The sequence below is a fragment of the Pelophylax lessonae genome (assembly GCF_965119305.1).
Source record: "Pelophylax lessonae genome assembly, chromosome: 12".
Lineage (NCBI taxonomy): Eukaryota > Metazoa > Chordata > Amphibia > Anura > Ranidae > Pelophylax > Pelophylax lessonae.
The window spans coordinates 80416606-80438914 of record NC_138779.1 but is presented as its reverse complement, the minus strand read 5'-3'; the positions used below and the strand labels follow the sequence as shown (position 1 = coordinate 80438914).

The 22309-nt window shown below is 41.2% G+C and overlaps 1 protein-coding gene across 1 annotated transcript in view; it reads right to left on the bottom strand.

Annotated features, from left to right (window-relative positions):
- The window catches only part of MORN1 (MORN repeat containing 1), a 625079-nt gene that overhangs the window by 399505 nt on the left and 203265 nt on the right, over positions 1 to 22309 (bottom strand). The window contains exon 8 of the mRNA XM_082273769.1: positions 20616 to 20726. Within this exon, the coding sequence (XP_082129895.1) occupies positions 20616 to 20726 (111 nt within the window). The remainder of the gene's footprint in view (positions 1 to 20615; positions 20727 to 22309) is intronic.

Genomic DNA, 22309 nt, shown 5'->3' with positions numbered 1-22309 from the left:
TCCTCTGTCCATGTGCTATTGTTATCTGATTGGCTAAAATCAAAAAAACATAGATCTTTTTAATCTATTCAGTGAGTTTAGTCAGGTAATCAGTAAAATATGAATTCGGCTTTATCCATACAGGCTACTTCCCAGATCCTGTTTCACTTTATCAGCAAGCCAGTTTGAGAATTAAAAGAGGAAGTCTTTAATTACAAACCCTGAAGATTGACATGTTACAATCTGATTACTTAATCTACTAAATTATTTTGAAAAATATTATTCTTTTTTGGACCACTCACCTACACTTAGTAGGCTTTAGTAAAATGTACAGTAAATTCCATTCAATAAATACATTTAATCCTATGTGAGTCCACATGCATTGCAAGTTTTCTTTTGAATTTTACCTAAAGAGAGAAAAAAATCTGGCATAATTCACTTGGTCTTCTTATTTTTAGACTGAAAATGATGGCATTGATAGCAACTCATGTCTCCTAGTCTTGTTTGATTTGGTTGGTCTCTATGTGGGCAATGTAGAGGCATCCATCTGTGTATTTTAACCTACATGCCAGTCGTTTTTGTGATTTTAAGATGTTGTAAGCTTTTACTATATGTCTAGATGCCTATAAAGTCCCAGCCACACGATACCCCTAAGCACACACATAAGCCCACTAATGCTCCTAAACACACCAACCCCAGTGGCATATGCTTGAAGAGGTAAGATTGCCAGTCTGGGTCTAAATAAACCATGCTCAGTGTAAGTCAACTCACAGGGGCAGGCAATTTATGAGTTTTTCCAAAGCACGATCGGATTACCACACTGCTACTGACATTTCCTTGTGTAGTGCTAAAGCTGTATGTCTCTTCAATGTAATTGTAGAGTTAACTGAACTGAAAAGCTCTTTATTGATAGTGTAGTGATGTGATAATTTCTTTGCCCATCTTTCAAGTGTGTGTTCCTGTTATGCAGTGTTTGTTTTGCCCTTTTTCAATATGGCAACGGTGTGCTCTTTATCTCTCTGCAAGAAGGATGAGGTCATCAAAAAGGGCAGAGCAAGGAATGATGGGTAAGACTGTGAAGAAAAGAGACATGAGGAGACAGACATGTTCCTGCTGGAGAACAGACTTGTAAGTGCTGTAACATCCCCTCACTGAGACACACAGAGACACTGCTGATGATTTCATGTTCCTGAGGAAAGTATCTTATGCTGTATGGTTCACTGAATGTTATTTCTTCAATACATGGACATTTAAACACTCTGCTGTGTGGATTACTGTCTATATGGATATGTTTTCTCAATTGGGATTTCACTTGCTAATCACAAGCCCTGATTGAGTGGAGGCACTGGCACTTACTATAAATCCTGTCCTGATCACACAGATTATATACTCTGCTCCTAAATACTACACAGGTGGCGTCATCATACCCCAGTAGCCGCCAAGAGTGATTAAAATAGCGCTACATTTGGAGGCACTGCTGAGATACAAATCTTGGATCAGGACATTAAGGAACGACCATGTCATTGTTATCTACAGAAGCTGTGAGGCAGTGGGCCCTGGAAGAGGGACTGCCACCTAAAAGGACATTTGCTATTTCATATGTACCTATCCGTGTGAGCATCCACAAACTGCAGGAGGCGCTAAAAGCAAATGAAACCTTGCGGTATGCCGCTCCTGTGGATAAAAGAGAGGAAGATGAGAGTTATGAACTGTATACCCATTATCTCTGTCTCAGTGAGGTGGATTTAAATCCAGTTAAAGGGCCCTTTTGTATATATCCGAAAGGGGCTGAAGAAATTGGTTGTGCTGTAGTATTTCCAGTAAGTTCACCTCCAGTAAGGCGGAAGTTACCAGCCCTGCCTGATAAGTGTGAACCATTGAATACAACTGCTGCATCAGGAGAAACTGTAAAGCTGACTGCTGCGGCTGTTAAGCAGGAAACAAATATTGAGCATCTGTTGCTAAAAGTCACTGAAGTCATTGCCCAGAATTTACATGCTGATTCTTATCGCAAATTAAAGGCTTTTTCAGGAGTGCTACCTGTCCCTGTTGGAGAAGAAAGCTTTGAGGTGTGGAGAGATTTTGCACAGCAAGTGATAGAGGAATGGACCTGCTCAGAGGAAAAGAAAAAACAGCGCATCATGGAAAGTTTAAGACCACCAGCATCCATTATCATCAGAGCTTACAAGGAGACTCATGTGAGTACCAGTGCTCAAGAATATATTGATATTTTGACAGATGCTTATGGACTGCACCGTGACCCTGATCAGATGCTTGCTGATTTTAAACAGACAAAGCATAAAGAGGGAGAGGATGTTTCTGTGTTTGTGAGGAGACTAGAAGTACTACTGGGGAGGTTGCTCACTGACAAGGTCATCTCTCCTACAGATGTTGACAGATTAAGGACTGCTCAAATAATAAAGGGGCTACTGCCGCATCACCCAATATCACCAGTTCTAAGAGTGGTTTTGAGGGAGAGGAACTTTACTTTCACTGAAATTATGACTGAAGTAAAGAGACAGGAGTCTTATATTATTTTTAGTACCCCTTCCAAGAGCAAAGTTAAACAGAATTCTGGGGTGGAGCCCACAAATGAGACTGTTGCTAAGAACAAAGAAGTGGGTAGACTCCCACAGCCTAGAGCTCTATCTGCTGATAAAACCTCCAGTGATAAGCCTCTCTTCCACATTAAATGTTTCCGCTGTGGACAAGCAGGCCATACAGTTCGTCAGTGTCCACTGCTTACTGACAGTTCTGAAATTCACAGTAAAGCTGGACATATGTACCAAAGAAAACATGGAAGATCAAGAAAACAAACGTTTACCAAGCTACCTGGGGTAGGCCGCAGATGTACTTTCAATTTGTTTGTTAATGATATACCCACTACTGCTCTGTTTGATACTGGTTCTCAGCTGACAATCATATACAGGCCCTTCTATCAGCAACACTTAAACCACCTCCCTTTGCAACCTGTGGACACTTTGCCTGTTTATGGTGTGGGAGAAAATCCTGTTTTTATGGATGGTTGCCTAGAAGTCGAGCTTCGCATTCCTGGCGTGATAGCTGAGGAGGATCCCCCACTTAAAGTTATTGCTTATGTGAGCCCTCCACCTGGGGGTAATGAGTATGCTCCTATGATTGTGGGTTCCAATGTTGAAGCTGTTGAGGCTGCTTTCATACGGTTTCTTCAGCCTCAACAGGGAACTCCCCTACCTTCACTGCCTGTTGCTCCAGAACTTCAAAATATCTGCCAAACTTTTGCTCCTGATCTTCCTGGAGGGTGTGTGGGAAATCCATGGCGTCCCATAGAGCTTCCAGCAGGGGGAGTGAGAGTGTTGCGGGTTTATGTGGAAATCTCACCAAGTGCAAATGGTAGTTTCTTTTTGCTAGAGACTGATACAAAAGAGGCTGCAAAGAATGGCTGGGAGATAGTACCAGAAAGGAAAGACTATCGTGTAAAATGTCCAAGAATGGATGTTGTTACTGTTCGGAACATTACCACACACCCAGTTATAATACCAGCCTGGAAAGAGGTAGCCTATTGTTACCCAGTGGAAACCATTAGCTCCTACACTGCTAAAGTCAAGGAGAAAGAAACCAAATTAGACTTTCACTTGAATGATGCTGATAGTCCTGCAGAGCACCAACAAGCACTAGGAGAGCAGCTAATGGAATACAATGATGTTTTCTCTACCGATGACATGGATGTTGGGTGTGCAAAGAGTATTCAGCACAGTATTCGCCTAACAGATAGCACCCCATTTAGAGAAAGATCCAGGCGCATACCTCTTAAAGATCTGGATGATGTTCGAGAGTGCTTGCACAAAATGAAAGATGAAAACATCATTGCTGAGTCTAAAAGCCCGTATGCATCCCCAATAGTGGTAGTCAGAAAGAAAAATGGTGGAGTGCGAATATGTGTTGACTACAGGACTCTAAATCGGCGAACAGTCCCAGATCAATACACGCTACCTCGCATTGAGGAAGCTCTTGATGCCCTGCAAGGCAGTAAATGGTTCACAGTAATGGACTTAAGATCTGGTTATTACCAGGTACCAATGAGTGAGGAAGATCAAGAAAAGACGGCTTTTATTTGCCCCCTGGGATTTTTCCAGTTTGTTCGCATGCCTCAGGGCATTAGTGGTGCACCTGCAACCTTTCAACGTCTAATGGATCGGACCCTGGGAGACCTTTGTCCCACTCAATGTATCGTCTACCTTGATGACATAATTGTCTTTGGCTCCACTCTGGAGGAGCATGACCAAAGACTGTTTAAAGTGCTAGATCGTTTGAGGAAGGAAGGTCTGAAACTTTCACTGGACAAATGTAAGTTTGCTCGTTCTTCAGTAAACTTTGTGGGTCACATCGTATCTGCAGAAGGGGTAGCAACTGATCCTGCTAAGGTGGAGGCTGTGGTAACCTGGCCCCGTCCCACAAATCTGACAGAACTGAGGTCCTTCTTGGGATTTTGTGGCTATTATCGTCGATTCATTAGAGGCTATTCCAAGACTGCTCGGCCTCTTAATGACTTGCTCAAAGAAACCCCTGGCATGGACACAAACCGCAAAACTCATTTCAGTGAGAGATGGACTTCTGCTTGTGAGGAAGCTTTTCTACAGCTTAAGAAAAGTCTTACAGAAGCACCAGTGTTGGCTTATGCAGACCCACAAAAGCCATACATTCTGCATGTGGATGCCAGCTATGATGGATTGGGAGGAGTCTTACATCAAGAGTACCCAGGAGGACTTAGGCCTGTTGCTTATATAAGTCGCAGTCTAAGCCCAGTAGAAAAGAATTATCCTGTTCATAAACTGGAATTTCTTGCCCTGAAGTGGGCTATTGTTGAAAAGCTGCATGATTACTTGTATGGAACTCAGTTTGAGGTGAGAACCGACAACAACCCCCTGACTTATGTTTTGACTACAGCAAAGCTAGATGCCACTGGTCATAGGTGGCTTGCTGCCTTGTCTAATTATCAGTTCACTCTCAAGTACAAGCCTGGTCCCAAGAATATTGGGGCTGATGCTCTTTCTAGGCGCCCTGGATTACCCATGAACTTGGAAGAAAGTGACTGGGAGGAAGTACCTGGGCCTATTGTGGCTGCCTATTGTGCTACAGCTGCTGTACAAGGAGACAATATTGTTTTCTCTGACCTACGAGCTATTGATTCCCTGGGAGCTGGTGAAGAGTGTATTCCAAACATGTATTGCTGCCCCACTGCTTTAGGGGTGCCAGAAAACATCCAGCTGCAAAAGAAAGACATGATCCTTCTACAAAAAAGAGATCCAATAATCAGACATGTCAGAGAGTCTGTTTTCCGCAAAGATCCTAACTACATGAGAAAATACCTACCTGAGCAGAGTACCTACTATTTTAAGGAATGGGAGAAGCTCAAAATAATTGATGGACTTTTATACAGGGTACATTTGTTTCATGATCATCCTGGAAGGAGACAGCTAGTGCTGCCTCAAGTCTATAGAAACTCTGTTATGAGAAGTTTGCATGATCAACATGGGCATCTAGGGGTTGAAAAAACCTATGGATTAATCCAAGACCGATTCTTTTGGCCACGAATGAGGGAAGCTGTTGTGGACTATTGCCGCCGTTGTGTGAGATGTCTGCAACGGAAAACTCTGCCTACTCGAGCTGCTCCTATGGAACACTTGAAAAGTTCTGGTCCCATGGATTTAGTGTGCATGGACTTTTTGTGTATTGACAATGACAGCAGTGGTGTGGGAAATATTTTGATTGTGACTGATCACTATACTCGCTATGCTCAAGCCTATCCCACCAAAGATCAGAAAGCAGTAACTGTAGCCAAAGTGCTGTGGGAGAAGTTTTTTGTTCACTATGGATTGCCAAATCGACTTCACTCTGACCAGGGGCGGGACTTTGAAAGTCGCCTAATTAAAGAGCTGTTAACATTGCTTAACATCAACAAGAGCCGCACCACCCCTTATCATCCAGAGGGTGATGCTCTCCCTGAACGTTTCAATCGTACCTTGTTGAACATGTTGGGTACTCTCCCTAATGGTGCTAAGCAGACCTGGAGCCGACATGTTGGAGCTATGGTACATGCCTACAATTGCACCAGACATGAATCCACTGGCTTTTCTCCTTATTTTCTTATGTTTGGGAGAGAAGCCCGTCTCCCTATTGACATTCAGTTGGGCGTGTCTACTGATGGAGTGGAACAGAGAAATCACTATCAGTATGTGGCACGACTTAAACAGAGTTTGAAAGAGGCCTATCAGATGGCTGAGGAAAATGCTGCGAAATTAAATGCTGCCAATAAAAGGCGTTTTGATTCCAAAGTTCGTTACAAAGACTTACAACCTGGTGATAAAGTGTTTCTCCGCAATTTGGGACCCTCAGCCAAACATAAGTTAGCTGATCGCTGGAGAAATGAGTTGTTTGAAGTTGTGGAAAAACTGCCTAGGATTCCAGTATACAGGATTCGAGGACCTGAGGGTCGGATCAAAGCCTGGCATAGGAATCATTTGCTTCCGGTACCACAAAGTGCAACTGTTGATGAGGAGCCACAATCTGACATTGCTACAGATTCTAATGATGTGCCTTGTGGCAACAGCGGAGACCAGAGTGATGACAGTGACTGGTTTACACCTCCACCAGAGTCTCCTGCACAGGTTCCTTCACCTAGCATTGATGGGGGCCTTCCTCAGAGGGGAGGTTTGAACCCAGCTACTCCGGCTTTTGAACCAACAGCCCAAAATTTTATGCCTACAGTTCCAGGCATAGTTGGAGCACCAAGTTTTCCCACTAATGCTGTCCCAGAGTTTTCTGGATTTATGCCTGAGGGGTTGAGGAGAGGAGATCGTGTTCGACGTCCTCCACCGGTGTTTACTTATGACACTTTGGGAAGACCCTGCTATGCTGTGCAGAACTATGTACAACCTCATGTTCTGACGGACATGATTGCAGCTCATTCTAGACTGGTTAGCATGATGCCTATTTGTTTTTAACCATACTTTCTTTGCAGCTAGCTCTGTAATAGATTGCTTCTGGAGAAGTGGTCTGCAGAAGGCGACAACGATGTTAATTTTTGTTGTTATTTTATGTGTATATCCTTGCCGGGTCGGAAGGATTTTCAGCAGGAGGAGAATGTAGTGATGTGATAATTTCTTTGCCCATCTTTCAAGTGTGTGTTCCTGTTATGCAGTGTTTGTTTTGCCCTTTTTCAATATGGCAACGGTGTGCTCTTTATCTCTCTGCAAGAAGGATGAGGTCATCAAAAAGGGCAGAGCAAGGAATGATGGGTAAGACTGTGAAGAAAAGAGACATGAGGAGACAGACATGTTCCTGCTGGAGAACAGACTTGTAAGTGCTGTAACATCCCCTCACTGAGACACACAGAGACACTGCTGATGATTTCATGTTCCTGAGGAAAGTATCTTATGCTGTATGGTTCACTGAATGTTATTTCTTCAATACATGGACATTTAAACACTCTGCTGTGTGGATTACTGTCTATATGGATATGTTTTCTCAATTGGGATTTCACTTGCTAATCACAAGCCCTGATTGAGTGGAGGCACTGGCACTTACTATAAATCCTGTCCTGATCACACAGATTATATACTCTGCTCCTAAATACTACACAGGTGGCGTCATCATACCCCAGTAGCCGCCAAGAGTGATTAAAATAGCGCTACAATAGTAACTGTATGAGAAAAATATTAAGCCTACATATGAGGCTTTTGTTTGTAAGTTGGATCTGATCATTCTTTGTGAATGGCTAGAATTCAATGCCATTGTAGCCTTAACCAAGGACAGCTGTGACTAGGATTCCCATCCACAAGTATTCCAAGGACAGATCTTGTCTATAAAAGACAGTTTTCATCTTTCACAAATAGTTCTAAATCAGTTTGTGGGGGGTCAATAATATATCTTAGCAAGGTACATTTCTGCATTATAGACTGGTGAATCGTGTCCTGTAACCTGTTCAATAGAACCAGCCGATTCTTAGTTTCTCATTTACATGATGCAACGTCTCTTCTCAATACCTCTTTGTTTACTTATATGAAGTGCATAGCTCAGCCTTGAAAAGAGGCACCATAGAAGTGGAATAACTTGTGATCAGTATGAGGAAGCTTGACAGATGATAGGCACAGCCATTGGCCTCATTACATGCTCTGTACCTGTTACCTACTGCGACATGTGTTGGTTGGTCTGAATTGCATAAATCTCCATTGCTGGAGGGTTCTTCAGGAGCCCAAAAGCCTATGTACCTGCAGTATGCAGATTTATTTTTTCTAAACTTGATACTGAAGCAATGTGGGATCTTAACAATCTATTAGGAAGGGGGTTCAACAACATCAGTGCCAACATATGTGAAACATGGAATTGCCATACTGCTGATGCCCCCTGGTTTCCTACAAAATGTTTTTTAGACTAATCAATTAGATCTAAATTGCAGCACTGAACTACCCAAAGCTCCCTCTCCAGCACCCATGTCACCAGAATGACCATACCCCAATGAAATACTGTATTTTCTGGCGTATAAGACTACTTTTGAACCTCAAAAAAATTGCCCAAAAATGGGGGGTCGTCTTATACGCCGAGTATAATATCTCCAAGGTAACCTAAGTATAAGTATTACTGGTAGATGAAAATTAGGGGGGTCGTCTTATACGCCCAGTCGTCTTATACGCCGGAAAATACGGTATACCTCACTCCCCAGCATCCACAACATCAATGAGATCTAAATGGTAGCATACAGTGGGGAAAATATTTATTTGATCTCCTGCATATTTTGTAAGTTTGCCCACTTACAAAGAAGTGAAGGGTCTATAATTGTTATTGTAGGTGTATTTTAAATGATAGAGACAGAATATCAACCAAAAATCCAGAAAAAACACATGATGCAAATGGTATACATTGAGTTGCAGTTCAGTGAGGGAAACAAGGATTTGATCCCCTACCAACCAACGATAATTCTGGCTCCCACAGGCTGGCTACAGTATGTGCTCATGCGGTACACAATTTAAGTGGTACTGTCAATTTAAGAAGGTGCTCTTAACGACATCTTGCTATGTTTATAAAAGACACCTGTCCACAGAATCTCTTTCGTACTTTCAAACCTCACTATCAAAGAGCTGTCAAAGGACGTCAGGGACAAGATTGTAAACCTGCACAAAGCTGGGATGGGCTACAAGACCATCAGCAAGAAGCTTTGTGAGAAGGAGATAACTGTTGGAGAGATTATTCACAAATATAAGAAATACAAAATAACCATCAATCACCCCCAGTCTGGAGCTCCATGCAAGATTTCACCTCATGGGGTATAGATGATCATGAGAAAAGTGAGGGATCAGCCCAGAGCTACATGGGAGGAGCTTGTGAATGATCTCAAGGCAGATGCTACCATAGTCACTAAACAAACCACTGGTAACCCAATACTCTGCAATAGATTAAAATCTTGCAGCTCCCGCAAGGTTCCCCTCCTCAAGAAGGCACATGTACAGGGTTGTCTGAAGTTAGCCAATGAACATCCAAATGATTCTGAGAAGGTTTGGGAGAAAGTGCTGTGGTCAGATGAGACCAAAATTGAGCTCTTTAGAATTAACTGGACTCGCCGTCTTACCTCTGTGCTTGCCATCAAGAATTACTCCAAGTACTTTTTCATGTTTTGCTTGGGGATCAAATACCTATTGTATAACATTTGTATCTTTGTATATTAACCCTTTGTCTTTATCATTTAAAATACACCTATGATAAAAAAAAAAAAAAATTATAGACCCTTCATTTTTTGTAAGTGGGCAAACTTACAAAATCTGCAGGGGATTAAATAATTAATTTCCCCACTGTACACAACATTCCCCTATCTAAGCCTACACAGAAATGCCTCATCCTCCTCATTGGGAAGAAGCCCCCTCACAATGTCCCCTCTCACCATACTCCCCATACTCCTTAGTACTTTGCTTTCTGCAAATCCCTTCAGATTTCTGGGATCAATATTTTCCCAAGACCTGAAGTGGACATCCAACATTAATGCAATCCTCAAAAAAAGCCCAGTAAAAGGAGGTACTTCCTGCATTTGCTCTGGAAGTTCTACCTGCCTCAAATCTGTTAATATAATTGTACATTGAGAGTCATTTTGAACTTTTAAACTTTGAACCAAGGACAAAAATTGTATGGTTGTAAAAACTTGACTAGTAAAGCAGATTCTGATTTTGTTTTCTATTACATGCAGTGCATTACCCTTTTTTTTTACCGGCAGTGTCTCATGCTTATTACATCAGTGCCACATGCCTCTCTTTATTTAACCTGCACACGGTGCTGAATGCCTCTCTATTACACACAGTGTAATACAGATGCAGCACCCTCCTAGTTAGGTAGATACTAGGTAAAAGCATCTGTTGCTTATCAGGGGAGCCTGATCTATTAGTTTGCCTGTCACATGTTTCCAACTGTGATTCACTGGGTCTGAGGGAGTGTCCCCACTGTATCCAATGAGGGAGCTTGTTGGACAGTGGAGGAAACCCAGCCAGTGACACATCATGTTTTATGGCAGTCCCAGTGGGAGAGCATTCCTGCAATGCCTTCTGGGATTGACCATAAATACGGAGGGGACATGTGACAGGGTGTATTTGGTGGGAAGTAGAGTCCCAGGAGAAGGCAGGCGGTTGGTCTCTCCTTCTGCAATGTGAGAGAAAAGTGGTTCAGGCAGTTGGCCTAGTGAACCAGGTGTGGAGCTGTGCTGCAGAGGATCCAGAGTGCTGACAGTGGAGTTGGTGGCAGAGTCTCTCAGGAAAAACAGTGTCGTGAGTACTCAGGGATTTGTCACAGTGTCTGCCTAGGAGAGAGGACCACTCCAGAGAAGTCAGGGGATCAAGGAGCTAGCTCACACAGGAAGTTTAACAGTAAAGGGGGTGCCGTGTAGCTGACCCTGAAGAATAGGAACAAAGGGGGTGCCAGGAAGGGCCCTGAAGATTGTTCTGCAGTACAGTACAGTTTACCTCAGGAAGTTCACTCAATTCTATTTCACTACTTATGACAAGGTGAAGCAGCGGCCTAGCCATGACTGGCGTTATACAGTGCTACTCAGGGTTACTCAGCATTAATCACTCAGCATTAATCAGTCGTCCCAGCTAATTATGCATAGTTGTACAAGTTGGAGTGTCCCACGCATTCCCTTCTCCCATCCAAGTTCTCAATAAAAGCACAAAAACCAAAGCTCCTGGACTGTTTCCTGACTGAGACAAAAAAAATCACTTGGGGAATGTTGGCCTGTCGTGTTGTTGCTAATGGTAACCCAGGGGAACCCGTAACCAGCAGCTCCCAAGGGAGTAGTGCTACACAATGTTAATGTAATATTGTGATATAAGGTTACCAATGCAATTGTAAGAGCCCATTCAGACTAGCGCGACATGACTTTGAGGGGCGACCTGTGAAGTCGCGTGCACCGATGTGCACCGCGACTTCGGCACGACTTGCAGAGACTTCACATAATGGAAGTCTATGCAAGTCGCTCCAAGGTCGCCCCAAAGTAGTACAGGACCCTTTTTCTAAGTCGGAGCGACTTGTGTCGCTCCTATTAGAACGGGTCCTGTGCTAATCAATGGACCGTGACATACCGCGACTTGTCAGGCTGACAAGTCGCCTGACAAGTCGCGCTAATGTGAATGGGCTCTAAATGTGCGAATGAGCCCTAAAAATTATTACTGCAAACAGCATCCCATGGAAAAATGTTTGCATTCATTTCTACCATTTTTCTAATGTAGTCATACAATTAGGTAAACCCAGAATGGCATTTAGGGTTGCTAAAAGATTTTAAGGATACCAAAGGGTAGCAGAGGATACATTTTTTTTTTTATAAAACAGTTCTCAGTAGGGTTCTTTTAATGCAGCTGACTTGCCATTTGTCACTTTCGTTTATCTCTAGTCTATAGTGAAGGATAACAGAAAACTTTACTGTCACTTGTCATTTTAAAACTTCTAGTACAGTATTTGGATTTCACAAATTCCATTACACTGAGGACAATGTGCAGGTGGATAATGTACATTTATCAACTGTATCTGAAACCTCTCAAGGGCCTAATATGGAGGGCCAGGCATATCCTCCATGGTAATCTACAATTACATGAAATGTATACTACTACATGAGCCATTCAATATGTGGGAAATTAAACAACTTGAGTGCACGCTGAGAAAATTAAGACTTTGCCTCTTTTTAATTTCTTCTATTTAATAAAGTGGATGTGAAGATTATAAATGGTGTGTGAAGACAATGTGAAGAATGTTAAATGTTGATATCAATTGGCAGATCTGAAACACAATCGAGCATGCCGGCATTTATGACACTAAAGTTATAATGTAGGTTTTACGTTTTACAGCGCTCTATTATCCACTCAAAGAAAAATGTCATAAATGAAAGTAATGTGAAATTTTAAAGTTCTGTTACCTTGTGTGCATTAGGGAGGAACAAAAGTGCGCTGGGAAGCACAAATGATACATGGATAATAGATTTCACTGAAGCTGCCATAAAAGATGAGGTTTTATTTTACTATGTACATTTTAGAAACCGTTATATAATGGCATTAATAACTCAGGTTACAACAGACTCCACTGCAGGCTGCTCTCATACCTATTAGGCCTTATGTACAATAAGAGCATGAACACAGGTGCAGCCTATTCAAAGTTTTCATTTTACACAAATTTTTTTACATGACTCCATATTGCTGCATAACATTTCCTACAGCTAAGGCTAAGCTAATTTTAGGCCAGTGCGAGTTGTAACAGCAGGAATCCCCTGGCATTTGGCATGGTGTGGCTGCCAGCCCCATTTACCTGCAGTAATCGCTGGCTGTGCAGGCAGCCGTGAACCTGTGGTCGCGTGCAACCTGTCATAAGGGCTCATGCATACTGCAGCTCAAAAAAAAAAGCTGCTCTTACAGGTATTTGAGATTTTACTTCTCTGTCTAAAAAAGCTTGTTTTTTGTGCTCTTTTGCATGTTTTTTTATTGAGCTCTTTTGAGCTTTTTTAGCTTTTTTGAGCATAAGCATTTTGTTTTTCAACAAACCTTCACCTTAGCTAACTTTTCCATTTTCACTCTTTCTTGAGCTTGTTTGTGCTTTTTCACATGTCTTTAGGCACTTAGGCGTCTTTTATGCTCAAAAGCTCCTCTCAAAAACGAGAGTTTGGTGGGGGGGGGGGGGGGGTTCCTGCCTGTAAGAGCATATGGCTGTAAACTCCTGAAAAGCCATAGAGTGTATGGACACAAGATAACATGGAGGGAGTTTCCAGGCAAAAAAAAATGAGAGCTCAAAAAAGGAGCCGCTTCTTTGAGATGCAGTGTGCATAAGCCCTATAGGGAGCTTTAGAGCAGAAAAGATGCCTAAGTGCCTAAAAATCTGCAAGAAAGCTCAACAAAGCTCAAAACGCACACAAAAAAAAAGGAGAATTTAGCTGAGGGAAGGGTTGTGAAAGAAGCTTATGCTCAAAGAAGCCCACAAAAAGCACCAGCTTCTTCAAGCTTTAAAGAGGTTGTAAACCGGAAAAAAAAAAATTTTTCTTTCCATCCTGAAAGAGAAAGACATAATGAGCTAGTATGCATCGCATACTAGTTCATTATCAAATACTTACCTTAGAACGAGCCCCCGCCGCGCCGCTCGCTTACCTCTATGACGGGCGACATGTCCAGTCGCCCGTCTTCCGGGATCGCGGCATCCGGCCATCTGATTGGCCGGAGCCGCGGTGACGTCACTCCCGCGCACGTGCGCGGGAGCCGACGGTCACGGCACGGGGCTCTGAAGGAACGGCACGATGCATGAAAGGTAAATATCTCCTAAACGGTACATGTTTAGGAGATATTTACAGTACCTATAGGTAAGCCTTATTATAGGCTTACCTATAGGTGAAAGTGTCAGAGGAGGGTTTACTTCCTCTTTAAGGCAGAGAAATAAAAGCTCAAAAGCCTGTAAAAGCAGCTTTTTTTTAAACCGCAGTGTGCATAAGCCCTTATACTGAACGGGGCCATTAGCTGCACCTAGCTGCTCAGCTACAGATTCCTGCTGCTACAATTTGCACCTGCCTAAATCACCAGTGTCAATGTAGCCTAAGGTGGATAAAATCTCATTATTTGCTGTATTTATAGCATAAGTGCACCTTTGTGATAAAAATAATTAGCTACAATGTTGCCCCTCATGTTTGGTTTATTTAATGAGGTTACTATTTCCTATTCTCTGCTTCTTTGAAGCATCAAGTCGCACTACTTGGAGGACAGTGCAGACTAGGTCTAAGTCACAGCCTACATACAAGTGGTGGTCACCTTACTATATATAGGAGGCCCCAAATGCATCCTCTGACATCTCCAAAGGGGCACACATAATCTTTTGTAGATGTATTGCTAAAGAAAGATTTTAGCAACTAAAGGCATGCTACAACTAAGGTTAGAGATTTCATACTTGCTATAGAGGTTGTTAGAGAGAGGCTTCAGGAGACAGGTATAGACTGGAGACACATTACATGAGACTGATATCTATTACAGCCCCTTTACAAATCAATTATTTCCAATTCCTGCTCCCTATAGCCTTCCTAGCCACTTGTGCACCAACGCTAATTAAAAATGGTAAAATGGGATTTTAAACACAGTCCTGGCTGCTACAGCACTAAAAACGTTTATTAGAACATATTATAAACATATTCCAAAAAATGTACGATGCTCAAAGTTCATTTGCGCCAAAGTTCATACTGTCACATTTATTTTGCTGATGTCACCTAAGCAGTAGACTCTTAAAATTGATTAATAGGTGGATATTATATGTCTATTGCACATGGTGAAATCTCCAAATTCCCTTTCTAAAAATCTCCATAGGGAAAAGTCATTCCTAATGTTATTGCTCATGTAATATCCAGAAAGCAGCTCTAATGTAATTGCAATGCTAGGTATTTGGGAATATATGGGGGGGGGGGGTGATTGTTGGTTTATACAATGCTAGTAGTCCAAGTAAGATAATATCTACAGTAAATAGCATATAGTATTCCTTCAATGACGCATCTGAAAGCATATACAAATGTGCAATGGTAAGAGGCAAAGAAAGCAATATGTTATAGGTATATCAGAGAAAGCATCTTGGACAATTATGTGAATGAACATGTTCCTTAACCACTTCCATACCGGGCAAATTCTGGCACTCCTCTCCTACATGTAAAAAATTAATATATAAATAAATACTCAGAACCCCCAAACATTATATATGTTTTTTTTTTTTTTTAGCAGAGACCCTAGGGAAAAAAATGTCACACAGTATTTGCAAAGCAATTTTTCAAAACGCCTTTTTTTTGGGGGGGGGGGGGGGACTGTTTCATGAATTTAAAAAAACCAAAACACTAAAGTTAGCCAAATTTTTTTGTATAATGTGAAAGATGTTACGCTGAGTAAAGAGATACCGAACATGTCACGCTTTAAAATTGGCACCAAACTTCGGTACTTAAAAATCTCCATAGGCTGTGCTTTACATTTTTTTACAGGTTACCAGTTTAAAGTTAGAGCAGAGGTCTTGAGCTAGAATTATTGCTCTCGCGCTAACGTTCATGGAGATACCTGTGGTTGGAATGTTGTTTACATATGCGGACGCAACCTATGTATGCGTTCGCTTCTGTATGTAAGCAAGGGGGGACGGGGCGCTTTTATTTTTTTATTATGTTTATTTTATTTAAATTTTTTTTTTTTTACACATTCCCTTTATTTTTATTTTTATTTTTTTATCACTTTTATTCCTATTACAAGGAATGTAAACATCCCTTGGAATATGAATAGGGCATGACAGGTCCTCTTTATGGAAAGATCCGGGGTCTATAAGAAAATAAAAAAAAAACACAAGCTCAGGTTTTATAGCCGAACACACGGCAGGATTTACAACTGCCGGGGTGGAGCGTGACATCATAACGTTGTGCCCGGCCTTCGAGAGTCATAGAGATGATGCTCAGCGGTATGGAATGGTTGAAATGGTTCTTAAGTTAAATTAAGATTTTTTTATCTTAAGGTAACAAAAACACCCCACTATCTTTACTACCCCCCCCCCCCCCAAATTATTATACACTTACCTGGGCTCCATGGCTGCAGCACCATTCTCTGCACGGAGACACTGAGGGAAGTGGGAGCCAAAGGCTCCTGCTCAGGGCTTTTTTTCTCAGAAAATAGGTGCAGGAACCAACCTCCCCCCCCCCTCCCCACACCCCCTCCAAACTGCATCAAATAGTGTGTGTGGTGGAATTTCACTAACAATGGAAGAGTCTTAAAGAGGTATTAAATACCAGCAGTGCATTACATACAGGGTTCAGAGTTTGGGGAGGGGGCAGGGTGTTACACATAGAGTGCAGATATCAGGGGAGTGCTAGGTTCAAAGTTTGTGCTACGTACATAGTGCAGAGTTCAGGGGTGTGCTACGTTCATAGTGCAGAGTTTAGGGGTGCGCTGCATACAGAGTGCAAAGTTTAGGGGTGCGTTGCATACAGAGTGCAGAGTTCAGGGGTGCACTGCACAAAAAGTGCAGAATTCAGTCTTCTTCCACGGCTGCTTACCTCTGCATCCCTTATTCTCACCTGATAGTCATCCCTCTTTAGCTCTCACCTCTGCATGCAACCCCCCTCCACTGCCCCCATCTTCCCCCTCCCTCCTTAAAAGCTCCACCATCTTCCACATGTCTTACTTGTGTTGCTGTGTTAAGCTGAAGCACCCATTCATCTCTAGTACCTCCCTGCACACTGTAGGTGGCTCTGCCTCTCTCATTTCAGGGAGAACATCTAGTGGGGGTGTCAGGATCTGCACTGCACCACAGGCAAATGCATCTCTCTTCTCTCCACCCTGCACTTGAGAGGGGGCACTCCGGAAATCAGATCTGTGGGAGCTGTTGGTAGTGGTAATGAGGAAGCAGAGGGCCTGAGCCAGAGGTGGTGGAACTGAGTTCCACCAAGTTCCAGATGAAAAAAAACCCTGCTTCTGCTCCAGTCAATCAAACACCTGTGAGAGGGGGAGTGGGGGCTTGGCTTTCATGCACTATGTGTCTATGGACAAACACACAGCCCGGATGTGACGTGTGTGTGCATGGGTGTCCCCATAGCACACGGCTTGCTAAGAGTACACCCGGAGGATGGAGGTGCAGACAGAACTGGCAGGGGACTGCTAAAAAGGAGGTAGGGGACTGCTCTGTGCAATATCATTTCACAGAGCAGGTAAATATATCATATTTTCTGTTTTAAAACCAAAAAAAAATGAAATTTTCAATACCTCTTTAATTATTCATTACTGCCACTCATTGGTAAGTCCCGGAGGCATGTACAGCAAAAGAGATGCCGGAAAGGCCTTGCCTGATGTGCAGAGATTACTGTGTCTTAACGTATAGTGTTTTCAGTGATAACATATTTTGAGTTATTACTGCAGTATATTTTAAAAATAACTTCACATTTTACATATTTGCTTTATGTTATTTTTGTATTAAATATATAGATTCAAAGATTAGTCACTAAAGGTAGATTATCTACTAAAATGATTCAGTCTAACTTTTCAAGAGCCACAAAGGGAGTGTTTGGTTTTCAATGAATTTGCCAACTCATAGACTTGCACAGTGAGAATGGGCAGTAAAGCAAGTATAAAATGAGCAAATATGTAAATTCAAGATCAGCGCAGGTTAATGAAAAAAAAGATAAGCTGCTAGCAATAAAAAGAAAAATACCCTACCTTTAAGTCAACAATAATAATAGATTGCAGCACTGCCAAAACTGTGTATATTAGTCCATACTCATCTACTTAAGATTCACCATAAGTCCATACAGTCCAACTCTGTTTTGGTAATTCTTAAAATAAAGAAAGTTACTCACCAAAAAAAAATGCAGGTGATAAAAATCTAATTCCTTAGCTCAATGAAGATACCTGTACAAATCTGCAGAGGAAGAGGACTTGTCAGTGTTCGTAAGTATTTCTTCTACACATCAGAACATGGGAAAAACGTGACAAAAATATAACAATCACAGTGTAGTATATAGTTAAACTCTTGCACAGCAGAAAGGAGAAGTACACCCGTGATGCATAAAATAAACTTCCAGTGCTTCACTCCTTTGACCCCACATGCAATGCAAACTCACCAGATGTTAATTTGCAATACACCTATCACCATCAACACAATGTTCCATCAACGGTCTCACTGCCACACGGATCCCAACATGAGTCTGGTAAGGGGACAGTCACACACTCTCTCCTCTCCGTCCAATGCGTTTCCAGCCAATGCTCATGCTCAGAGGCCTCTAGAATCCAATGTGATTAGCCCTACATTTATAGTTTACTCGCGGAATCACGACAAACGTCATATCCGCTTTCTGCGTCATATTGCCGTGGAACGATAACTTACTTCTGGTTACAGTGCCATTTTACCTTAGATATATAGATGTAAACAACCACTATATTCCAGCACTACACCTCTTACGATGACAGCGCCATTTTCTCAAAGGTCTATCAAAAGTAAACCCCAGGCGCCACGGGTGAACTTCTCCTTTCTGCTACGCAAGAGTTTACCTATATAATACACCATGATTGCTATATTTTGTCACGTTTTCCCCATGTTCTGATGTGTGGAAGAAATACTCACGAACACTGACAGGTCCTCTTCTTCTGGAGATTTGTACAGGTATCTTCATTGATCTAAGGAATTTGATTTTTATCACCTGAATTTTTTTTTGGTGAGTGACTTTCTTTATTTTAAGAATTACCAAAACAGAGTTGGACTGTATGGACTTATGCTGAATCTTAAGTAGATGAGTATGGACTAATATACACAGTTTTTGTCAGTGCTGCAATATATTACTATTGTTGACTTAAAGGTAGGGTATTTTTCTTTTTAGTGCTAGCAGCTTTTCTTTTTTACAAACTATACAATGGGAAAAAATTGTTTTAAAATCCAACACACACAAAGATTAGGTACATCAAGCTGATCTCTTTACATGTACAGTATATCTAAAAAATGACCTAGTATAAGTTTCAGTAGAATACTTCTGATCCATATCTTGGCCAAAAGTCAATGTGATTCTAGTGTGCAAGCACGGACTCAATATGAAGAAGCTTGCAGATAGATGGAAACACTGCAGTGAGCCTTGGTAGCACAATCTTGGTAAGTATGGAGCTTTGAGAGTGGAGGATGGGCTAGTTCTTATGGAGGGTGGGGGCAAAAAAAGAAAATAAGTTATATGAAATTGTACGCAAACATAAGTCAAATTTTCCTTTAGATTGTGCCACTGGTACTAATCAGACAACTAACTTGGTATAATCGTCGATCGCCCTGCCATTCGCACTAGTGCTACACACAGATACATTAGCTCTGCAGCTTTTCTGGTAGGGAGTTTCAACACTGGCTGTAGAACCAAGGCGTTATATAGACATGTGGTCTCCCAGTGTGCTTCTCCTGCACAGTAAATTGATAGATTAGTTCCAGATGGTTAATTTATCTTTGAGCCTGCTGTGCTAGATCTTCAAATGGCTCCACAGCACTTGACTTCTGTTCCAAAACCTGTTTAGAATTGTACTTAGAGCACATGATACTATAGGCCCATGTGAGTATACAGGCTTTATGCCTTATGTAATTTTCTAGTATGATTTAGTATCTTGGTTAAGTTCAGCAAGCTATATTTAGTCAAGGCATACCCTAGCTGTAGTTAATTGTTTCTAATGCCAAAGCTTTTTTCTTTTTTGGATGGAGTTGGAAACAGGTAAACATCTGTTATTTTCTTTTTTTCTCTGAAGTAGGGGGTAGCCCTTCTTAGACAGTGGTCTAAGACAGAACAAATGCCCTCATTAGAAGATTTTCCTTCACCTCCTGTTTTAGGGACAGCTGTAAAATTTCAGATTTTTCATTACTTTGTCTTCTAGTAACAATGGCCACCAAGGCAAATCATGCCAACGGGCCATTGATTACAATAACAACTAGCCAAGTTATGGCTTTAGATAATTTAGAAAATCTTAGCTCTTCTTTTTTTATATTTACCTTTTCTAAATGTCCTTAGGTTGTACAGTTGATGGTTGGTACTCAATAATGCAATAAAAAAAAAAAAAAAACACTGATGTGATGATGGGTGCAGTACACTGTTGCGATATACCCTCAGGGGCCAGGTCCATGATGCCCTGCACTTACAAGATGTCCTCAGTAGGCTGTCATTCAATTATGGAAGACTGAGATTTTCTTGCACAACACTGGAGTGAGGGTAACAATTGCAGATGATTTTTTTTATTTTTAACCTCTGGAGAGGAAGTAGTATCTGGTACAAAAAATATTAGCGCAGAGGTGTGCAGAAAGCTGCAGATTTAAATAATACATATAGCCAGTAAGACAAATAAATAATGGTTTAATTACTATATCTGTATGTCAAGATTGTGATTATATTCTTTATAATAATATCTGTGAAATGTATTAAACATTTTGTAATATTATCTATATATAAATGGGAAGCCAGAAAAAAAAAACGGCAAATTGAAGTTTGCGCTGTAGGTCTGCTTGAAGAAAAATAAGGTATGTTTGTACAATACTATATATATACTAGTACTGTACTGTAATAAATATACTACTACTGGTGCTGCTAGTACAAATATTAATAGCAATAATAATGGAGTAAAATGGAATTGTCTTACTTTCTGCAATTTCACCATCTTCTGTCTGTAGCTGTACACGGAATGTTACAGGCATGCCTTGGACAACATCAATGATATCTCCTCCCAATATAACTATCTTCTTTGCAATGTCTGAAATAAAATCATTAATGAGTAAAACAATGAATTATAAAGGTGATAAAGTTGTAGATCATATAGCGAAAAACACACTTCATTGCCTAGTCTTCAGGAGAATGCCTTCATTTCATCGGCCAAAGAAATTACACAGTATTGGTATCATAGATTTAAAAGGCAAGTACTGAGGATACAGAGGTGCAACTGCTACAGGACCAGAAGGTCACAAACCTGGTAATTGCTACAGCCCCATGATTTACTAGCACTGTGCTCACATGAAATTTTGTACAAAAAACAGAATTTGTCTTATTTTGTGTTCCTTCTTTATGATTATATGTCATTTGAACCTTTAGTAAGCTTATTGAAAAGATCCATCTACATTTCATGTTATTAAATGTTGGAAGGAGACCATTGAAAGTCGCTTTTTAAGATGTGAGAGCCTCCTGTTATGAGTCTTCACCAAGACCCTGAGGCTTTTAGGTGTGAACCTCTAAATGGTCACATTTCTTTTTCTTAATAATACCATGTAAGGTGCCCCTTAAAGGGAAATACCAAGACAGAAATATGTGAACTGCCATTGATGACTTGTTTTTAAAGATTAATGTTTCAAGGTTGTCATTCTAAGCATTTTGTGAGTCACTGATGTAGAATGAGTATATGTAAAACAGATGTCTTGACACTGTCCAGGACAGTAGCTCACCAATTAAAGAAAAATATATTCAGGTTACAGCTCTGAAGCATACACCTTTAGTACTGGCAGATCATGTATAAAAGTATAAGTCCAGGCATGCAAAATATTAAAAAAAAAACATACAATCCATGTACCCATGTTTTATTATTACAAAAAAAAAAAAAAAAAAAAAAACAATACAGGCACTGTAATGTAACTGCAACCCCCACAATGCACTTGTGTGCTTCGGTCAGAATACCGCTTCCTTCAGTCTTGAACATAGATATCAGATATTCTAGCTGCCCCCATACAAAACTATCCAAGAATAGCTTGTATAAGATCTGAAATATGTATTGAACAAACTCACACAAGGAATATATACCACACCAGCTCAGGTACCTGATTACATTATCATATGCAGATGAAATTGTGTACAGAAAAAAAATAACATATTTAAGGAACAACAAACACAAACAGTATTCTACTTTCCCACTAGCAACTAATAGATGACAGTGATTTAAAATACTTGAGCTAATTAACTTACAGACTTTCCGTCATCCAGCACATGAAGTACAATACACATTATTATAAGTGTAAACATATTCCCACAGTAGACAATACTTGAGTTAATCAGCACAATCAACAATTTGTGGAAGACAGGTGCTTGAGCTGATGATATTAGCATCTGCCATGAGTCTGACTGTGTGGAGCAGTCCCCTATTGGCAATAGGCAGCTAGGCCTTTAACATGGATCTTAGGTCTAGAGTCCCAGAGTATGTGTGTCTTGGGGGGATGTGGACTTGAATCCAAAATAACATTACTCCAAGCGTCTCCCCAGTATACACCCCACAAAGAGTAGTGTTCCCTCACAAGCCAGGGTCCATAGTCAGTAGGCAAGAGGCAAGCCTGCAGTCCCCTCCAAAAGCCCCTG